The sequence below is a fragment of the Glycine soja genome, chromosome 1 (assembly GCF_004193775.1).
Source record: "Glycine soja cultivar W05 chromosome 1, ASM419377v2, whole genome shotgun sequence".
In the NCBI taxonomy this organism is placed as follows: domain Eukaryota; kingdom Viridiplantae; phylum Streptophyta; class Magnoliopsida; order Fabales; family Fabaceae; genus Glycine; species Glycine soja.
This window is the reverse complement of record NC_041002.1, coordinates 51116291-51139096: the sequence shown is the minus strand read 5'-3', so window position 1 is coordinate 51139096 and position 22806 is coordinate 51116291. Positions and strand designations below refer to the sequence as shown.

At 31.5% G+C, this 22806-nt stretch overlaps 1 protein-coding gene and 1 long non-coding RNA gene across 7 annotated transcripts; both read left to right on the top strand.

The window, feature by feature from the left end:
* Nucleotides 1-1019: 1019 nt before the first annotated feature.
* Nucleotides 1020-4464, top strand: LOC114420005. 5 transcript variants are annotated; one of them, XR_003668329.1, is made up of 8 exons: nucleotides 1020-1329; nucleotides 1454-1558; nucleotides 1697-1868; nucleotides 3034-3137; nucleotides 3245-3336; nucleotides 3556-3630; nucleotides 3959-4027; nucleotides 4200-4464. It is a non-coding gene; the product is annotated as an uncharacterized LOC114420005 (long non-coding RNA). The 5 variants fall into 5 exon arrangements; XR_003668328.1 differs by having other exon boundaries at nucleotides 1021-1558; XR_003668330.1 differs by having other exon boundaries at nucleotides 1022-1558; nucleotides 1697-1775.
* A 9066-nt stretch (nucleotides 4465-13530) lies between these two features.
* LOC114419990 (kinesin-like protein KIN-7C) lies at nucleotides 13531-21375 on the top strand. Of its 2 annotated transcripts, XM_028385827.1 has the most exons (14): nucleotides 13531-13763; nucleotides 14662-15079; nucleotides 15345-15434; nucleotides 15548-15648; nucleotides 15730-15843; nucleotides 15911-15992; nucleotides 16149-16216; nucleotides 16309-16374; nucleotides 16484-16608; nucleotides 17404-17740; nucleotides 18957-19061; nucleotides 19155-20108; nucleotides 20373-20698; nucleotides 20790-21375. In XM_028385827.1, exons 2-14 carry the CDS (start codon nucleotides 14869-14871, stop codon nucleotides 21109-21111), a joined length of 2901 nt encoding a protein of 966 aa, XP_028241628.1. In that variant the 5' UTR covers nucleotides 13531-13763; nucleotides 14662-14868; the 3' UTR covers nucleotides 21112-21375. The 2 variants fall into 2 exon arrangements, with proteins under 2 accessions (XP_028241628.1, XP_028241634.1); XM_028385833.1 differs by lacking the exons at nucleotides 13531-13763; nucleotides 14662-15079 and adding an exon at nucleotides 15113-15202.
* Nucleotides 21376-22806: the final 1431 nt, after the last annotated feature.

The window sequence follows — 22806 nt, the reverse complement described above, 5'->3', positions numbered from 1 at the left end:
TAATTAAATATATTTCTTATGATTTGCACGCAAGTTTTTATATTTTATATTTGTAATTGATAGCATAGTTTCAACGTTTTAAATATATCACAATTAATAAATAATTCTTTTATCATCTTTATCTCATGATAATTTGTTATTGTAATTATAAAAACTATTCCACAAAAACTAATAAATTAATTAAGGTATTATATAAAATAAAATTCATATAAGATTTAACGATTTAATTAAACTAACTATATGCTCATGGTAATTTTCTTAATTATTTATATAATTCTATCAATTTTTCTTTAGATAATTTTTTGTGTTGGAGAGTTATAATTAAAACTGACAAATAAAAAAGGAGAAAAAATCACAAGTAGAATGATACAAAAATTTGTTTGATTTAATTAACCTAAAAAATGATAGTATGTCTTTTATTAAATGAATTTTGAAATTAAATACACTTAATAAATTAATTATCAATCAAATACTATTATCACAGGCAAAGATGTCTGATTAAAACAATCAAATATTCAATATATCAACCAAATTTCAATAAACTATAATTAACATAAAAATTAGTATTTAATGATATATTTATATTTGGTATTAATATTTTATTTTAACTACATACATTAAAATATCTTTTTATTATGTATTACTATACAAATAATTATTTTTGAAACTTGAAATTTTTAAATTAAACTTATTAATGTGAACGAAACAAACAATAAGGGATAAATAAGAATCCTTTTTTATAGGTTTATCTATTAAAAAACATAATTTGATTAACAAAATATAAAATTATTAATTCTCTATTCATAGTCCTATAAAATAGAAGATTTTTTTAGAGACCTAAGATAAAACTAGGAGTGTGTAGGTTTTCATGATCCGACCCGAAACCGCATAACCCGCAAAAAAACTGACCTTGAGTGGGATTGGTCGGGTCAACGGGTCTGTCGGGTCTTAGTTTCGATTTTGAAGAGGTTTATTTTTGGGCAGGTGTGGGTCTAAAATTCTGGAACTGTCGAAACTCGACCTGCCCGACATATACTGCTTGTAAGTTTGTATTTACCTATGTAGGCTACGTTTAGTGTTGAGACTTTAAGACTGAAGTGGCTCAATAGGCCAATACTACGCCTAATTGCAACCCTACCTCCACTTACTCAGTGTGTTACATCGATCCCATCATCATTCACCAGTATTCAGTAACCCTAAACCTTTTAATGCCTTTTACTTGTTTCTTTCATTTCTAAGGCTTTGTTGTGCCGCCGCTCGTAAAAGTCTGACTCTCCTTCTGTTCGTCGGAGACAGTGAGACTTTACGCTGATATTGTCATTTGTAAATGTGATTTTTCGTTGCCTTCTTCCGTTCTTCGTTCTTTTCTTTTGTTGTTGCCTTTTTCTTGCTCGTCTCCTTCTTGCATCTCTTAATTTCTTTTGTTTCTTTTTTTCGTTGTTGTCACTGAAAGTGTAACCCTAAGACGTTGCATTGCCTCCCTCGCTTGAGCCAGTGAGACTCTAGGTCTCTTTCCGTTCACCTGAGACAATGAAACCTTTCGTAGATCTCGTCCTTTGTAAGTGTTTGTGTTAGATTTCCGTTGGCTTCTTCATTATTTTTGTCTCTTTACTAGTCCTCTTTAACTCTATTTTTCCTCCTCTTTATGCTCTCGTACGACTTTGTTTTTAACTGTGGTTTGTTTTCGTTTTAGTAGTTTATTTGTCGAGAAAGTTATAAATTGCGTTCTGAGACAAGGTTGTGAATTCTTCCCTTGAGCGGAGCTCATTTGCTAGGTCACTTCTGTTCCATTGTTTTGATTATTTTTATAATTGTCACAACCAACTTGAGATCACACAAGAGGAACACTTTGAGATGCACACATGCTGGTATTATAATATAACCAACTTTTTTCACATATTTTTATCTCGTAATCTCTCGCTATGTTCGTTAATTTATAATAGAGGTTCTAAGATACTATGTTGTTGTACATTCTTTTGGTTTTGATTTTAACAAGTGTTCTTTCAGTTGAGGCTTGTGAGTATATTTTTCTCAAAAGATTCAATGTGATCCAACTATCCTACTATTTGTGTCAGGGAGCAAAAGCTGACTATTTTGGTCAATTGTAGAGTTATATTATGTATAAAACTAGTGAAAGTGGATGAGAATGAATGTTATATGATATTATACTATGTGAATTTTATATGATAAATTAACGCACCAATTACTTTGTAAAATTTGGGAGAAGGATTAGTTGTAATTAATTAAATTTAGCAGCACATTATGCTTTGGTTTAATCTATTCCTTATCCTTAAACTTGCAACTTACAAGTGCATGTTACTACAATTCATAATTTTCAATTCACTTTCTCACTTTACAAGATAACATTCATTTTATTTTTTATTTTTAAATAAAATAGAGAAAACTAAAATAAATTATTTTACAAAGTCATGAAGTAAGGTAGTGATTTTGTAAAGCTAAACTTTACAATTTATCATCCTATACCGGTTCATGGCATGCAAATTAGCCGTTTTAGAAACTGGGAAAATGATAGTTTTTGTCACCTTGCCTTTCTCTTGCTCAAGAGATCAACCTTATATGAGTTAAAAAGATATGATTGGGACGTTATTTACTTAACAAGTATTTCTGAAACTTTTGGACTGTAATTGTTGTTGATGTTGTGACTTAATTTAACACTTTCTGATATTGGGTAGCTGAAAAACGAATATATTAACACATTCCAAGTTCTTAGTGTAATTTTTTAAAGTTTTAATTTGCCTAATCATTGCTTATTGTAAAATTTAATTTGTGTTTATTAAAGAAATATTATTTTTTATAGTTTTTGCTATGATGTGTAATTTATTTAAGACTAAAAGTATGGACTACTAGACTAGTTTTGAATGTTTGATATCTTTTAACTATTTTTAATAGAATTACTAATAATGATAAGCTAGTATATATTATTTAACACGATTGAAGAGCATAAATTACATTTAATTGCCTCAACTGTCTTGTAGTTGTTAGTTATTTGACTAAGACACCTTCATTAATTAGTGATGGAGCAATCTGGTCAATGCATACCTACTACACAACCTTTAAACACTGAACCAACAGCAACTAAAGCAACTGGTGCAATTGGATCATCTCACTCACAACCTGTAACTAGCTGAATCTGTAGCTATATTTTTCCTAGTTGATGTAGTCCATTTATTTAATTTTAATTACAATAAACTAAAATTGATTATTTTTATGATTTCTTTCACAGGCCAACTTTGACACTTTTTTGCTTTTCTGGAAGTGCATCCTCTAAGCTGCTATCACAATTATTTTGAATAGCATATATGTTTGTCTTGCAAGGTTTGTTATGCAATACTTGCTCTGCATGTTGATATGTATATTTGATGTATTAAATTGGTGCTCATGGCAATGTTTTGCATAATGAAGACATCTAGTAACTTGTATTACTTTCCACTTTTAATTGAATTTATTGGCTTATTATGGTATTACCACTTACTTAGGTTGAGATTCCATATTTACCTCTGTTTTAGATAAACTGATTAATTAAATTTGCTTTAGGTCCTGGTTGGAACATCATCCAGAACTATGACAATTGTTAAATCAAGTCACTAAAGGTCTATGCTTTTGGAGTTTGTAAGTTTTCTTGATTACTTAATTATTTTCTCTTTTTTGAGCAAACAATAATTATTATTGATGCTTCTAGTGTGTATTATTAACAAAAATACTTGTTTAATTGAGTAACACTTGGTCTTTGACAGATGTTCATTGATATTCCCACTATGAAATTGGGGCCAAAATATGCATCAATTTCTGTTCATGCATCAATCTATGAGATATTCTCAGTTCTTAAACATCATGTGTTCTTTTTTTTTTTTTTTTTTGAAAATCTCTAAAATTAAATTCTAATGAGGGAAGATTTCTCCTAATTTTGATGGAATTGTTCTGTTTTCTACCATTGCAGGAAGGATATCAATATGAATATTAGATTTGTTGTCAACTGCAAGGGTATGAAAATTAACAACATAAAGGAGTAAGTAATCATTTTATCCTGAGTTGTGCAATTTAAAAATTAATAGTTTTTTCTTTCTTTCGATTTGTTTGACTTGTCAAAATGACTGTTACACTGACAACGTGATTGATTACAATTGCAAAGCAACAAGCAAGTGAAGCAACTGATTGTTTTTGGGTATTTTTGGTTGCAGTGCTATTGAAGAACCACTTTGTTGAGGATTGATTTGACATACTATTGTAGTAGAAGGAGCTTGATATTTGATACAATGCCATTTAGTGATGTTGGGTTGCCTTGCTTTGAACACAATTAGTTTGTTATTATATTCAGTTTCAGTTGTGTAACAGCTTAGTTGTAATAGCTTTGATGACTTAGACAATTAGACATGACGATTAACATGATGGTGAATGAATGGATGCCTAGCAACTATTACTCTATTTGCTACGATTGATTCTTGACATACCTAGATTGGATGCTTTTTAAACATTGTTATTTATTTGTTATTTTCATTTTTTCCAATTGTGTTTTCTTAAAAGAAATTGTAGTATAAAAATTGCCCATAAAAAATGGGCTCAAAATAGCCTTCTTTTTAATATTTAAAATTTTATAAAAAAAACTGATTTTTTTGAAAGAAAAAATTGTTTGGACCAAAAAATGAATGTGGCCCAATTCAAACTCACACCCGAATAAACCCATTCGACCGCTCGGAACCTGACTAAACTCAAACCCGATTGTCCTTGTGGGCGAAAATGGGCCTATTGTAGTGTATGTTGGGTTAGTCTGGTTTGGGGTGTATGGGTTCAAACCCTCTCATAAACACCCCTAGTTAAAACACAACTTTGATTGTATGTACATATCATAATTCTAAAATATATTTAAAATTAGATATTTTTACTTTCATAAAAAAAAATATATCATATCAATTTACAGAATTCTTGTATCTATTATGTAAAATTTAAAAAATAGAATAAATATAAAATTTACATTAATTTAATTATTTGGAGGAAATATTTGAATATCACATAACATAATCTTACAGAATAAAATATTCTTATATTTATTTTTATATATATATATATATAAGATAAAGAATAACATGATACTCTTTTTGTAGTAAAAGAAAAAAACTAAAACTCTAGAAAGTAATATTTTCATTTTTTCATGAAAAAGTTTTCATGAAAAACGGATTAAAAAATATTTATGGAAACATCACTTTTCAAGAATGTTATTTTTTTTAAATACATATCAAATATGAGAAACAAATAAAAAATTTACCTCCTACCAAATGTCTTTTATTGTATAATTTTTTTCTTAATTCAACACAGGTTTTATATCTTTATTTTTTAAATATGTAAAATATAAAAATAATTTAGGAACTTTGATGTACAAATGTTATTTTTAAAAACAAATAGTCTAAGATTTAGAAATATTTTTTTAAGAAAAAGTTTGTTTTTCATTATCCCCTCTATCCTGTTTTTTTTTTTTTTTTGGCCGGGCTCCTCTTTCCTTGCGCCAGTGTGCAACTGTGCATGTATGGGAAGGTAGGACAGCCACAGGGCTTAATGAAAAACCCACCATAGTGAGATACTGATACGATAGGGCATTCTTAATTGTGGTCTAAAGAAGCAATGGGGCGGAAAATGTGTTGTCTCATTCATGGTCTCAACACATGTTGAAGGCTTTTTTAATTTAATATTTAAAATCCTGGACTATTAATTTGTGAGCCTAAAATACAACACTATTTTATTATTATTTAAAATCCTATATGTGCTAAGCACTAGTGAAGCACCTACCTAACCATTTTCTCTCCTTACCGGAGATAAAAAAATAATAATAATAATAATAGTTCGAACAAAGTTTTAAGTTTAAATATTATTATCTTCGTTGTACATTAAAAAAATTCACATTATACGTTACTCTTTAATAAAATTGTGTATTATTTAGTACAATAAATTATTTATTAGTTTATATAAATGAATACTTACAAACATAATCATATCGTTTCTAATTTTATTTTAAAATTTATTTTATGACATTAAATATAATAAAACTAGTTTAATTTGACTTGAAAAAATATATGATTTAATAGGAATGAGACACTGCACCATCAGTCAAACGATGCAAGCACACTCCACATGCCCAAACGTAAAATCATTTCATCCAACAAATTTTGTTAGAGCTATTGAACTGACAAGGTCTTATTAGCTGAAGAGGAATATGCTTCTTTTTAGACATTATGTTATTCCGCCCATTCTGTTATTTTGTGTTTTTGTCACAACATCCTTGTATGATGCCTTTATATAGATGCTTGATATGTAATGAATGGCAAAAGAAAAATAATAGAATCCTTTCTTCCCTCTATGAACTTATGGAGGTTCCTAGCCCTGAAAGCTAGGCTATTCCCTTTCCTTTATCCTTGTTGCTTGTAATATTTTGGTACTTTCATTGAGCATCAATGGTTGCCTATGCTTGTTCCACGTCCACTATGAACCGCATCGAAGTAGCCATCACAGAACTCGCTGTTGCCTAAGATGCCATGGCCACCAAATTGGACGGACTTCTTCAGAGGTTGGCCCTTCTCGAAAATCACTGTCAGTTTTTGAATGTGCTCAAGACTTCTTCGACCTCCTCATTTGAGAAACTTGTTGCCAGTGAGGCTCCTCAGTCGAACACCAAAGACGGAGCCACGAAGTTTGAACCAAGATCCGTTTGCTTAGACAAAAATGTGCATAGCTTCATGGAAGAGTCGTTGAACTCGGTTTCTAGACAAGGGAAAGTTGCGGAAAATCAAATCATGGAAGTGAAAGTTCATGGTGACAATGGTTCCAAATTCGCACTGGAAAACAATGAGAAACCAGTGTTTGGACGAGGCTGTGGATTCGGCATCCATGACTGTACAGTGTCTCGTCGCCATGTGTCCTTCAAACTCGATCATTCAGATTCAGAGGATGCTAATGCTAGGGTTTCATTCGAGGTCATGAGGAAAACCCCTTTTTGGGTGTACGAAAGAGAAACGCTTCGGCTCTTCAGAAAGTTCGACAAAAGTCACTTGCAATTTTGACACATTTTATTGGGTAATGTTGATGTCCTGATGGCTGCACACTTGGGTGTTGTTTTTATGCCACAAGGTCTGGGGCATTTCCTTGGTATTGACACATTTGACCCTGGAGGCTACTTAAAGGGCCTGGAAAGAAGAAAGGAACCTGGATTAAAATCTTTGCGGACAATCATAGATCTCCAAGAAGGAATGGTTATCACTGTGGAGCCTGGCTGCTACTTTATTGATGCTTTGTTACTTGTTGCGACTAATAATAGTCCCATTATCTCCTCCCTTGCAATCTTAAACACTCTTTGGGAAGACTCAGAGCATGGTCCAAGTTTAGTGGCCCTCGTGTAGTGGACATGACTACAAGCTGATGACACTTTGTGGGAGGATCAGACTCATTTGAAGGACTCATCACTTTGAAGACAATGTGTTTTTGATGGGCCGAGAAATGATAGGAAAGAGACACTGCACCACCAGCCATGCGATGTAGGCGCACTCCGTAGGCCCAAACACAAAATCATTCCACCCAACAGATTTTATTAGAGCTGGTGAGCTGGCAAGATCCTAATAGCTGAAGAGGAATATGGTTGTTCCAAGTCATTATGCTATTTTGTGTTTTCTTTGTCACAACATCCTTATATGATGCCTTTATATAGATGCTTAATATGTAATGAATGACAACAGAAAAATAATAGAATCTTTTCTTTTCTTTTTAAACTTTTGAAGGTTCCTAGTCTTCGAAGTTAGATTATTCCCTTTCTTTTATCCTTGCTGCTCGTAACATGATTACTCATTAAGAGTTAATAAGTAATGTATAGTATGATGTTATTATAAAGAAGTGAACTCTCGCACATTAGCTCTCCATTAAAATGGGACTTAGGGCAGGCTGGACTCTTGATTGATGGGATGCTATTTTGTCAACTCAACCTCTGGCAAACCATATGTTGCAACTATACTCCTAAACTTTATTCCTTCAAAATTTAAAATAATAGAATTCCGTGGGCTCGTTCCCATCGTGTCTAATTAGCTATCGTCAACTGATTGATTTATATATGTTTCGGTGAAATTTTCCAATTAGTTGGATAATATTTTATCAACTCAACCGGGCAAATGTGTTAACTGCTCAGCACTTTCTTTGTTTGCACTCCTCAACCATTAATAGTTTCATACACGTTGTTAGGGGCATTTAAAAATTGATTCAAACAATTTTCATTTGTTAACATAATCTGAAAATTTTGAAAAAAAATATTAATTAAAAATAAAAGTACGTTTTTTTAATTTAATTTGGTTTAATTTTTTTATTACCATGTTATTGATACAAAGTATCTATTGACTTTGTTAATAAATAATATTCGTCGAGAAATTTCAGTGATCACTTTTAATAAAATTTTCTTTTTTTTAATCACTTTTTTTTTTCATTCACAAGACTCGAATTTGAGATTTTAGTTATAAAGATCAAATAAGTTATTTTCATCATTTTCTTTGAATCCCTCTATCTATCTATTTATATATTCAAATTTCAATATTATAAATTTATAAAACTCACTATTATATTATCTATCTATCTATTTATATATTCAAATTTCAATATTATAAATTTATAAAACTCACTATTATATTATATTGAAAGTTTCTTTTACATAAATCTTATCTACAAAAATTTACATTAATCCAAAACTATTGGACATATAATTTATATTGACTAAAATTGATATAATATATACTTTTAAAACATAAAAAAAGAATCATTTGATTATTTTTTATTATTGTTCAAATTTTATATATTTTGATTTGAACAATGAAAATAATATATAATTATAATTTCAGTCGGATTGTTTAAAATTACATTTTATATAAAATAATTAAAGATGTAATAGTTAATTTAAGTTACACATATAATTTGATCCCTCCACTTAAATGATTTTTTATACACCCGAGCCAAACTTTAGAAGAAAAAAGAAATACATACTAAAAAAGAAAAACAAAAGCCCGATTTCAATAATATATCCTGGATTTTTTTTTCTTTTCTTGTCAGATAACAGATATAAATGAATTTTTTATCATAAAAAAATGAAAGTTTTGCTTTCACTCGTAAAGTGGTGTATGAGAATGACGCGATTTGCGTACTTTTCTTTCATTTACAGATGGAAACATAAAACAAAAGAAAAATACTCTTCTATATTTGTATGTATATATGATGATATGATTTAATAACAAGTTTCTAATATTGATAATTTATTGGCTAGAAGAACTCCTAGCTGGCTAGTATGCAATTAAGTAAAGTCCAAATGTTGCATGCGATTGTGATTTGAGGTTCGCCAGACCTAATCCACTCGTGGAATTGCCCAAGTAAATGCTAAATATTAGTTAGGCTATGAATCACAGTTAATTAGCCCATTTAACTACTTAAGTTATTTGGATTTATATGTTAATTTGCAATCAAAATTGGACAAGTTTAATTGAGAACATTACTCACCTAATGCACCTTAGCTAGCACCTAGCTATTTGCTACCATCATATGTTCATCATTGCAACTGAATATTGTTTTTAATTATGAATGACTTAAAATAGTTATACTTACTCCTTTTTTTAATTAAACTAATGTAGTGGTTTGGTTAGTTTTATTTTAATTTTTTTCTCACAGAAGTAAGATAGTGGGAGTGGTGGAGACAAACTTTCCTCTTACATATACTTACTGTTTTCTAAATTGATGTTTTACGTTTGTGTAAGTAATTTTAAAACTACTTTTTATGATCTTTTACAAGTATGTTATATATATATATATATAAAAAAAAATCTATTCAAAATATAGTCAAATATTAATTGTGAGTATTTTTAATGGATTCTTATGAAAAGTAAAAAGTCTTTTAAAATAATAAAAAATTAATATTGTAAATTTTTATAAAATAATATTTTTATTGTTTTAGAATGATTAAGATGATTTATTAAAAATAATAAAATTATTTTCATTTATTAACATATATGCATTAAAAAAATAAACAAATTAAAATGAAATATATGTGATGCCTGGGTTTGAGAATTTGTATAATGCCGCAAAAGGTTCATAGTTTGTAAATCACAATCATAGCCTGTTTGGGCAGTGTCCCATATGGCCGTACTCCGGGTCACATACGGCAGATGTTCTTTGGCATATGTGGAACATTAGCGTCCCAAGAGTTTCTGGTTTCATTTTCATAACAATATATGCTGATTGGTATAGCCTCAAACGTGCTGTATCCAATTGTTTCAACAATTAATTTTCCCCCTTTCCTTCCTTTCACATGTGGTCAGTAAGAGATTACAGACCTTTCAAATTTAGACTTTTACAATATAGATAGGTACATGCCATGATTGACAATGTTCATTCAATCTAGTTAGATTTCAATTCGTGGACCATATATACATAATAATATATATAATCATGAAAATTATTTGTGGCTTTGGAAACACTGACGAATTTTCTTCAAATTATGTAGTTATGGTGTTTTTATATGGTTTCATGCATATTTATATACAGAAGGCAGAGTCCGTATTAATTGTGTTAAATAAACTTTTAAGACTCGTTTAAAAAATGTAAGGAAATGTTTGATCTAGAGGCCCTCCAAAAAAAATGTTTGATTTCGGTATTATCTTTTTCTTTAATCACGGAGGAATTTTTACAAGTTTCTATCATTTGAATCCATTATGAGATTAATTTTCAGTTTAGAACTTAGTCATACTTATATTGGCATTCAGGATTTTTACATTGACAATTAATTAAAAATCATCTTAAAGATATCTTTGGTTAAAACAAAGTAAAAAAAATGAAAAGAAAAAAAGAGAGCGTGCATAAAATAAAGCAAATACTTTAAATAAAAAAATAGACATGGAATAAATTTTGTTTTTGCATTGAGAAAAATCAGAGTATATTCATTATTAGTAACTATAGTCTATTATAGGTTAATTAGTGAATTAATTGAAAGTTAAAAACTTAATTTTTATCATAAATGTTTATATCTTTTTATATAATTTTTTATTTTATAAACTAACTTCTAACTAGTTTTGATAAGATATTTCAATTAACTTCTAGTTTTTTTTAGTTGAAAAACTTGTTTCACTATTTTATAAATAAACTTTTTTTAATAACTTTTTAGTCGTTTCTAATGTTTATTGGAATGTTGCTGGAGGCAATGTTTTTGAAGATACTAACTTCTAACTTTTTATATTTTTTTCATTTTTATCTTTAATATATTTATCTAATTTTATAGTTACCATTTTTAAATAAATCATGATCTTATTATTTTTTCTGTCATTTTATACTTTTTAGATACTTCAAAAAATAATTTTATCAAACACTTATGATTTAATAAGCTAATTTTTTAATTTTCAATTAACTTTTTAACTAATTTTATGGAACATAATCTAAGATATCTTCGAGTAAGTGACATCCTTGTTTCCGCATTGGCTAATTTATTGTTTAGGTAATTGTAATTATATTTTTAAATTAATTTAAATTCATATATTAAAAATTAAAATTAAAATTAAAATATTTAGAAAAACTTAAAAATGTAAAAATATTATAAAGAATTTTTTTGAACTATCAAGGATAAAAATAAAAAATTATAAATTATAAATTATAAATTTAAACGTTAAAATAGTGATTGATGAACTATTATAAGTTCATGAAATAAATTTATTTATCAAACAAACTTATAAGTTGATTAAATAATTTATAAATATTTAAAATGACTAACACAACACTTTCTATAAATTTATCGTATTCTATCATTCAGGTCTTTTATTAAAAGTTAAAACTAAGTAGAGGCAGTCCGGGAATTGTCTAGTCATGTTTATTAAACAATGTATATATATATTTTAAATTATAAAAAATACTTTCACGCCTGTATGAAAAGTCATTTGTATTAATTAATAGATTGGATAAAAGTAAGTTAAGGTTAAATCATTCCATATTATTCGAATTTGATCTATAGAAGTAATTCTTTATTAATCTTTATTTATTTTTGGGTTAAACTCTAGATTAGTTAGAGCTTTCTTTTTTTTTTTAATCTAAAGATTAAGAAAAAAAAAACTTGTATTCTAAACAGCTGCAGACCTTACCATACTATACGAATCACGCATCTATTTCCAGAAAATATTTAAAAAATAAATTGTATACTTCATTATCACGAGTCACGCCTGTGCCTACGAAATTTTTTTATTAAGGGGAGACAACTCAACTATAAATATAGAATAGATCTCCTGAAGAAAATTAAAAATCTCAGCGACCAATTGAATACTCTTTTGCAATTATCATGTGATAATATATGTAAATCACGAGTCTAACTTTATCAAATCTGGTTAACTCAAACCAATTTAATCTTTAAATGCACATAATAGAATTTCCTATTCATGCAAGGCATGTGTTAGTTGCTTAAACCCTTATAGTATATGTCTTTATATGTTTTAAAATCCTCTGTCGGCTATTAATCTAATCAATTGAATATGGAAGAAAAAATGGAGAGAGAAGGACTGTGTTAAAGGAGGAACATGCACGTGTAGGCATGCTGTTAGAGCACACAAAAGTCCAAATACATAAATGATAGTTTTGTATTGTACATTATAGTTGATTATGTAACATTCATTCATAGTACCACACCCATAGAACAATGGAGACCCTAGTGAATGAGATTTCTCTCTCCAACTCCACATCCTTCACAACGTGCACATGGTCTGTTGAAGTTACGTTACTTGTTTTGGTCAAAAGGTCCCCCAATACCCTTTTTCCATTGCCTCACCTTTGGGAATAATTGTGAGAACGTAATACTCAAACAAAGGTGTGTTCAACCACAAGGAGAAATCTTACACATTCTAATTAAATAAAAGTATAGGAATCTATCATAACCACTAACCAACGACATTGATCACCACCGCCACAATAATATGCACCTATCCTCTATTATTATCATAGAAGTTTGTTAGTTTGATAAATGAAATCATATACTAAGCTCAATAAATCCATAAATTTGTGGTTTCTAATTTTCAATAAATTTAAAACAAAATAAATAATTTCTCCTATCATCATAATCAATCTGGTTGTTAGATACAAGAATCTTAAAAAGCTTTATTCTTCATGTCCAAAGTACTGAAACTAGTGACCATAGTGAGGCCTTTGAAACTTGAAAGTAATTATAACACTTATAAGATGTGGAAAAGTGGGGTGAAGCCACCACGTGCTTTTACCCAACTTGGGCTAGCTATGGCATTGTATGATTCAAATCCTACTTTTCTTTTCATTATTATTTTCACTGCTGCTCCCTGCTCAAAATTATGGACACTTTTATTACTTCATCAATCATACACAAGTTACTGAACTTTGGAAGCATTATGCATGCAGGGTTGTGGGTAGATTGGTAATTTCAGGCCTAGTGATTATCATAGTCTAACTGCAACATGATGCTATCGGTGTAGAGTTAATGTGTTATATAATGCAATGCAACAAATAAATTAAGAGGGAGACACCATAACCTCTGCTCTCAATTTCAAAAGCCTAGTCACAGCAACACTGAAATATCCACAGATGCACACTCCCTTTAGAATGAGAAAGGAAAAGGCAGAGAAAATGCTATTTCTGCTTTCTCTCTTTACTTTTAACTTTTAAGCTCTCATTAGAGTTGTTGCCTGCATTTGCACCACAATGTTCATCTTTTCCACTTGAGAATACATTTGCATGAGGTGAAGGAATATTCACATTTTTTATGGCATGCTCTTTTCTTCATTTTTTTTTTGTTTTCATTTGTGTTGACTTTGAAGATTTAACTTCCACATTGTGTTCTCCACACCAATGCACGGGATGGAGGACCAAAATTCACTGAATTCTTCCTTGTTATAGCTATTTAAGGCCGTGTTTGTGGTGGTGAAGACTAGAATCAGAAATGGAGTTTTTGTTTATGCTGAAAATGTGAGATTCACTTGCAGTTGATATTTTCTATGTGACATCAAAATTTTCTGTCAGAGCAGCAATCCTTTCAGAATCTAGCTTCAATCGGATATTTTGCAGATTTTTGGGATTCTTTTTTGTTTTTATTCATATCCTATTTGTAGAATTTTCTTCAGTGTTCTATTTGGATCATGTACAGACTAAATTTAGAATGGAAAAAAACAGCCAAAAAAGAAAAATAGGCAGGATTTTTAGTGAGACAATTACATCCTTTTATTTTTTTTCCCCTTCCATTTTCAAACCTTCTCTCTCTGAATTCAACTGCACAAAAAGTTGGATGAAGAATTTTCCTTGAGAAATCCACTACCCCATGTCCTTATCACCCTTAGTAAATTTCCTTTTGCAAAGTTCTTATTTTTAAACTTTTTTTTTTCTACATTCCATGTGATGAAGAATTTGACAGTCTGTTTCTTGGGATGGGGACCATTTCACAAAACTCCAAGCTTTCCACAAGAATACAGAAAACCACCGCATAATTTGTTCTCATAATTATAGTACCTTATGATATTAGTCAATCACTATTTAATATTTATTTCCTCCCTCTGACTATAATAAAAAAATTAGTACACAATATTTATCTTTTTTTGTTTCTGCTGAATGGAACGGTAATCTGTGATTAGTTTCTTGCGGCAGACAATGATTGGAGGAATGGAGGCTGAAACCTCTAGTGTTCCTTGTGTTCCGTACCATCTCAACAATGCAACACAAGCAGTGATAATTAACTGAATACCAAAGTTGTTTTTGGAATGCTCTGAATTCCATGACATGTGATATCTTTCTCATCTTTGGAATTGAGTTTAAGGCTAGTTTTTGAGGAGTGAGTGAGTGAGTGAGTGAGAAATGGGTTTTGTTGGAGGGGAAGAAGCCATTCAAGAGCCTACAGGGCATGATGAGAGGATTCTTGTTTCGGTTCGTCTTCGTCCCCTCAACGAAAAGGAGCTTGCAAGAAATGATGTTTCAGATTGGGAATGCATCAATGACACTGCCATCATATACAGGAGCAACCTTTCAGCTTCTGACAGGTCACTCTACCCAACAGCATATTCCTTTGGTATGAACACACTTCCTTCCATCATATTTGATTTAATTTACTTTCTATAATGCAGCCCCTGTGTGTGTATTTGTAGTGATTCTTTCTTGTAAGGAAAGAACTAATGTACACTTGGAGTCTAAGGTGGGAATTTACCAAATGTTTTTTGTTGTGTGTTACAAATCTGGTCATATATACACATGAAGTTGGTCCATTGGTTTTGTTAATGAACTTATTGTTATACCAAGATCATAATTGGCTTTAATTGCTTTCCTTTTGGCTATAGACAGTGTGTTTCGAACAAATTCTTCTACAAGGCAGGTGTATGAAAAAGCAGCTAAGGAAGTTGCTCTTTCAGTTGTCGGTGGCATCAACTGTGAGTTTCTTCTCTTTGTCTGCTTTTCCTCCTTCATCAGCATCATCAAAATCCACGTAATTTCCTTGTTAACATCTTCTTTTGATCTCTCCCCATGGTGTCTAATTGATCAGCAAGCATTTTTGCATATGGACAAACAAGCAGTGGGAAGACATACACCATGAGTGGCATAACTGAATACACAGTGGCAGACATTTTTAACTACATAGAAAAGGTAGGTGAAATACGAACATGTCAATACATTACCTTGTCTTTCTCAAAAACCTTTTTTTGATTTGGTTTTACCTTTTCATAGCACAAGGAAAGAGAATTCATGTTGAAGTTTTCGGCAATTGAGATTTATAATGAATCTGTCAGGGACCTCCTTAGTCCAGACTGTACTCCTCTCAGACTTCTTGATGATCCAGAGGTATACGTCATCATTTTCTACAGAACTAGTATTTGTGCATTTTACTTACAGTTTGTTAATTTAACAGAGAGGGACAGTTGTTGAGAGACTGACTGAGGAAACTTTAAGAGATTGGAACCATTTTACAGAACTTATTTCTTTCTGTGAAGGTAAGAAGCGTTTTAATGGTTCTTGCTTTAATAGAGTTACCTAGACTGAACATATATCTTTTTGTTATATTTTCCTCTTTAAATTTTTTTGTCCAGCTAGAGCTAACTGCTTAGTGCTTACAGCTTACTTATCGTTCAATTGATGCATTTTTGCAGCTCAAAGGCAGATAGGGGAGACAGCACTGAATGAAGCAAGCTCCAGATCTCATCAAATTTTAAGACTGGTATTTTATGTTATTTTTGTTAAAGGGCTACTAACTTTGTGAACTTCTGATGGTATTTCTTCTCTTACATTTCCTACAATACGCTTCCTCAGACAATTGAAAGTTCTGCACGTGAATTCCTTGGAAATGACAAGTCTAGCTCTCTTTCTGCTTCAGTGGTACGATTGATTCCCTCAGTTTATAGGGAAATATTCCAAGAATCAGCTTCTTGTGTTAAAGAACATCTATAGGAATTCAAATAATTTTCTTCTCTTTTTCTGGGTACAGAATTTTGTTGATCTTGCTGGTAGCGAGCGAGCATCCCAAACCCATTCAGCTGGCACGAGATTGAAAGAGGGTTGCCACATAAATCGTAGCTTACTAACTCTAGGAACTGTTATCCGCAAACTCAGGTTAGCTTATGAAGATTGTGTTTCAATATTTGTGACTTCCCTGATTGCAGAACATGAGTACATGCTCACTTTAAGAATTTTTTATTCTCTTGCCAAGGAGCCAAAAGCAGAACCTTTGCTTCACATGTAATTTAGCTTTGGACAAGGTTGACAGAGAACTGAGACACAATCTGGATTCAAAGATGTTATAATGTTGTTCACTTTTATATTCTCATGACTCTCTTTAGCTACATGAGACTACTGTCCTTGTAATGGCTTTTGGTAACCCCTTATCAATTGCCTCTTCACGGAGGAAATTGTGAATTATGGTTTACTGATCTTTCTAATTCTAAGAGTAGCACCCACCACATATAGCTGTGTTGAATACAAAAGTATTAACAGATACAAATAGTTCATTTGTTTCATTGGCCTCTCGCCGTCACTACTCACTTTTAGGCTTGTATATTTTATCAAATGGTCTATTCTATTATTGGTTTCCCTTTATGCTTTTGGTGCAAATAGGTAGCAATAGTAAGTATTGGCAAGTCATTGAAGGAACTATGATCTACTATATAAAGCCTCAAACTCCTACACACTTTATCTTGCATTTACATTTTCCTTAGGATGGTTTACTTTGCCAATCACAGTGTTACTATATATTTTACTAGTATGGGACATTTTTTTTTAGAAACTTTCTCCGTAATTCAATATAATCAATATTCGACATATTGGGAATAATTTATATAGTTTTATTTTGGAAAGGGGGGTTGAATATTTCTTTCACTTTCATCTTAAAAAAAATAAAATTGCTTGCAGCAAGGGGAGAAATGGACATATTCCTTTCAGAGATTCAAAGCTAACCCGCATATTGCAGTCCTCATTAGGGGGCAATGCTAGAACTGCTATCATCTGCACCATGAGCCCTGCTCGGAGCCACGTTGAACAAACCAGAAACACACTCTTATTTGCAAGCTGTGCTAAAGAAGTGTCAACTAATGCACAAGTCAATGTAGTAATGTCTGATAAAGCACTAGTCAAGCAATTACAAAAAGAGTTGGCTAGACTGGAAGATGAACTGAGAAATTCAGGGCCAGCCCACCTTACATCTGAGACTGCAGCATTGTTGAGAGAAAAAGACCGTCAAATCGATATGGTAATAATAAAGATTTTGTACCAAAACTCATTATGTTTTATGATTTACTATAGGTTTGTAGTATACTAGTATGTATCTGACATCATATCAAGGAAAATTGCTTAAGATATGTGAAAACTCCTTGTACTATGAGCAGATTATGAAGAAAAATATTTCATCTCTGTATTATTTCGTATGAGAAGAGATACAATATACAGAAAGAAAAGGAAAAAGGAACTAAGAAATAGGACATTCCCATAATTAACTAGGAATCCCAAAATTGCAGGAATGAAATAAAAAGTAGAATAGTTGACGGTAATCCTCCCAATGGTACTGTCACTGGATTGTTGATTCAATTGTTTGTTACTCATTCTCAATGTTATTCTGTCCACATCTAATCATACACCTTTTCTATTGTTGCATCTCCTTTGTTATATACTCCAATACTTATTTGTTATATTGAACTGTCCTTTTCTATTATGAAGCTTCCGCCTAATATGTTTCCTGGAGTGTTTCTTCTTGTGCTGAAAATTTGCAAGATTAAATTATTCTTACTTCTTTCCAGTAACAAATAGTACTATAATGGACCATTTCATGCTTTTTAGTCATAAAACATTGCTTATTCAACTTTGCAGCACCCCCTTTATACTTTTGTTCACTTGGACCCTCATGTAATCCATAATATATATGTATTTCCCTTTGTAGATGCTTGAATTAAAAAAGATATAAGTTTTTTTTTAACAAAATATATATATTTCCTCAGGTCCTGATACTTATATAGAAATTTTGAATTCACCTTCCATTTTATATGCGTAATTGGATTGTGCCAAACATTTTATGGAAAGCACAATGGTACAGTCTACTTGAGATAATTTCTTTCATTTCACTAAATAATGGGTTTAAACTTTCAAGCTCCTTCTGATCCTAAGGTGAAAAAAGAAAAATCTTATCTTAACCTCAAATGGTTCGTTGTTGTCAACAACACCTGTGGTGTGGCCTTCAACAATCTACTTTTCAACCATTTTTTTTTCCTTTTTTTTTCATTTTTAATTTCATATTGAGGTGACAGCTTCTACAAATGTGCTTTTTATATATAGTCACCGAACATTCAATGTATTAGCTCAAAGGAATGAGGACATTGAATTGAAGCTTCCCTACCTATGACCATGTGTTTCTTGTTGGTTGTGATTTGTAAATATGAACTCTCTTAATATGAAAGTTGTTCCTGTCCGTGCAGTTAAAGAAAGAGGTAAGAGAGCTGACCTTGCAGCGGGACCTTGCACATTCTCGAATTAGTGGCATGCTCCAAGTGCATGGAGAAGATGTGGCTACAAAAGAACTGGTGAGTATATTTGCCCGCCTTTGAGCATTGAAAGTTGTAACTGATATGCCTTCTTTTTAAAAAATCTAACCAATTTTCCTTTCAAATCTCCAGGAAAGTATGGATCCTCAATATCCAAATTTACATATGAGAAATTCATGGAACTTTGAAAATCAAAGAGAGGAGCCAAATGTATTAAGTCTTGATGGTGAAGAGAGTGTCAGGTCTTTTGATGCATCTCAATATTCAGATGGACATAGTTTTAGTTCTGATGATAACTTATTCCAACTCCCTGACCTTGAAAAGAATCTTCTGGTCAGAAGTTCTCCCCCAGGGTTGCCAGTCAAAAGGACTGATGCTGCACCGAATGATTTGGATCAGAAAAGCATTGAAGATCAGCATGAAGAGGACAATTGTAAGGAAGTTAGCTGCATTGAGTTAGAAGACGTAATTACAAACACGCATAAACACTCAAACTCAGCAGATTTAAGATCACATACATACACTGATTCGAATGCATCATCTCCTAGTGCAAACACAGCTATCTTAGGATTGGTTGTAGTTGATAATAGAGACAAGGAAAAAGTAGTAGATTTGAGTTCTTCTCTGTCAAAGGAAGACAAAAGATTGAACAATATGCACCAAGATTTTGTTCTTCCCTCTCCAAAAGAAATTTCTGTGTGCATGACAGGAAACAGTACAAGTAGTTCTAGAACCTTGAAGTTGAGCCGAAGTAGAAGTTGTATAGCAAGTATCATGAGGAATTTATCTTCAGATTGGTTTGAAGATGAAGACGTAATTCAGAACACTCCTCCAATAGGGAATGAAAAAGCCTTCCCTGGAAGACCAGAGGGCTTTCCGAAGAACATTTATGCACTAAATTACAATGCCAATGCAGAGAGGCTTTCATGTAATGGCCATGGGAATTCTGTGCAAAATTCTTCTGTTCATGATGTTCAGAATGTGAAATCCTCCACTAACAAGGAAAGAGAGGGTAATGGTCCCTTGGCTCCAAAAGGAAAGGAAACAGAAAATCTTAACAGGTTGAGTTTACTGGCTGACCATGAGGTAAGCTTTCATTATATATATTACATTTCATGTTTCTTCGTCTCTTCTTCTTGGTCTTATTTCCCTTTCCCGGGCTTGATGACCAAATATCAGTTTACAGATCCAATTGATAATTCTTTTAACCATTGCTCTATTGATTCTTTTTATAACTTTTCTCATCCCATTCATGGTATAGATATAAGTAGCACATGCCCATGCACATGCCAAAAGCCTGGTTATATTGAGAATTCAGTCATTGATTGTTTAATATATTTTGCATAACAGGTTCCGGGGACAGGATTGGATCCCATCTTGTCTGCAAAGAATGTCAAAGATATTGGCTTGGATCCCATGCAAGCTGATGGAGAAACTCACTCACACTCACATTGGCCTTCAAAATTCCAGAGGCTACAAAGAGAGATCATTGAATTCTGGGATGCGTGTAATGTTTCATTGGTTCACAGGACTTACTTTTTCCTTCTATTCAAAGGGGAACCATCAGATTCTATTTATATGGAGGTAGAGTTGAGAAGACTATCATACCTTACGCAAACTTTTTCCCAAGGCAATCAAACTGTGGAAGATGGACGAACCCTCACACCTGAGTTAAGGTAAACAACACATTTCAACTATTAAATACCTTTGCAGATCTTTGTAAAATAATAGAATTTACAAGTTACAATGTCTTTCACTTGAAAACAGCATGAGATATCTTAGAAAAGAGAGGCAAATGCTGAGCAAGCAAATGCATAAGCGACTGTCTAAATATGATAGACAGAACCTGTACTTGAAATGGGGCCTTCGTTTGAGTTCAAAGCATAGGAGTTTGCAGTTGGCCCATCAATTGTGGAGTGACACAAAAGACATGGACCACGTTAGAGACAGTGCATCAATTGTTGCAAAGCTGGTTGGTTTAGTAGAGCCAGAACAGGCATTTAAGGAGATGTTTGGACTCAACTTTACCCCACAACCCACGAGTAGAAAATCTTTTAGTTGGACAGCCAGTGTGAGGCATATTTTGTGACTTTGGATTACTTTTTAGGTAGTAGCTTGGTATGGCCATGTGAAAATGTAGATAATTCTTTTCTCCCCTTATCTTAGAAACAAATTGCTTTCTGCTGTATGCTTCTAACTCTGATTGCTATTGATTGTAAAGAATGTGCAATTCTATGGTTGCAGATTTGTTCATCTGTCCTAGGTTGGTTCCAGGTAGAACATCATGAATGGTTCAATATGGATTGTTACCTGGGAAAAAATATGCAATGTGATTTTTTACGTGTGTGCTTTATTGTAACAGTCCATTCTTTAGTTAACATTAAGAATCATAAAACCTAGACGAACAGAAGATGAGAGTGATGGATAGTGGAAATGTGTTCCGAACTGTTCTGTTTGTTTCAAAGCAAAGTTCTAGTCTAAGGAGTAAAAGTTTGTACTGTTTACACGTTACAAAAACAAGATATATTTCTTTAGTTTTTTTTTTTAAAAATACTAAGCCCCAGCAAAATTATTCTGTCTGTACAATAGATAAAGAAAAAGATTTTGTAGGGAAAAGAAAGTTCATGTCTAAACACTACAAGAGAGTGACTCAAAAGAAAAATTATCTCAAGTAATACATCAAATTACTTCTTAAATTATGAATAATAGTCAATTTAGCTTTTGAAATTATAAAAATATCTTTTAATTCTTAAAATTAAACAAATATAAGTCATTTTAGTTTTTATTGTTATAATTTTAAAGACTAAAATAACTGTTGTTTAATAGTAGTAGTTTTCAGAATTCATTTTAAGAAACTAAATAACACTTTTATAGGACTAAATGAAATAATACACTTAATTTTCGAGGACTAATTTTAATCTTCTTTTTTTCTTCACTGGAAAATAGGAACAAACAACCCAGCCTAAGCTATTCAAAAGTAAATGGGATGAAGATATTAGTTTGAGGAGCGAGCGAACAGCGAAGTAGGAAGTGTCCCTAAAGGCATGGATATCAAATTCTTACGAGTTGACTTGTTCTCTGCGAATTGACTTTTGAGTAAATTCTGTTTTTAGTAGATTCTGAGCAAACTTTATAAATTCTAAGTAAATTCGGTAGACTCTCGAGTTTATTACCGAGTCAACAAGTTAAAAAAATTAGACCAAAATATAAGTCATTTTTTTATTATTTTGTCTGTTTAGCATTCAACATACTTTCATTTAATGTGTTATTCTCAAATACAAAATTCTCACATTTAATAATATCAAACTTTAATTCTCTAATAACATCAAACCCTCAATGAGAATGATCTACCACTACTATAACGTCTCTAAGTTATTATCTAGTAGTGATGTATTATTACTAGACTTGGTTATTTAAATATTCTGAACTTTATGATTTACTGCTTTATTTTATTATATTATTGAAATGTGTAATTAGTATGTTATTTATAGATCTTTTGTTATTACTTTTATATGAAGTAGATTCTTACGAGTCTACGAGTTGAATCCACGAGTCGAGTCTATAAAATTCTTACGAGTTTGTATAAACTCTCGAGTTTGATAACCTTGTCTAAGGATACTATAATGCCCAAATTGGTACATGAAGCAATAAAGAAATAATGGTGTCATAGACCATTTAACCGTCGAATATTTGAAACCTCTCAAGATAAGTGAAATGAGCAGGGTAACTTGGATTTTCATAAAACGTGTAAAGAGTACCATGGGTCATAAATCAGGTAATTTTA

Coding starts and splice junctions, on each gene's coding strand:
- LOC114419990 (XM_028385827.1), top strand. CDS start 14,869: ATGGGTTTTGTTGGAGGGGAAGAAGCCATTCAAGAGCCTACAGGGCAT. Junction 15,993..16,148: donor ACTTATTTCTTTCTGTGAAG/GTAAGAAGCGTT, acceptor GCATTTTTGCAG/CTCAAAGGCAGATAGGGGAG. Junction 16,217..16,308: donor CTCATCAAATTTTAAGACTG/GTATTTTATGTT, acceptor ACGCTTCCTCAG/ACAATTGAAAGTTCTGCACG.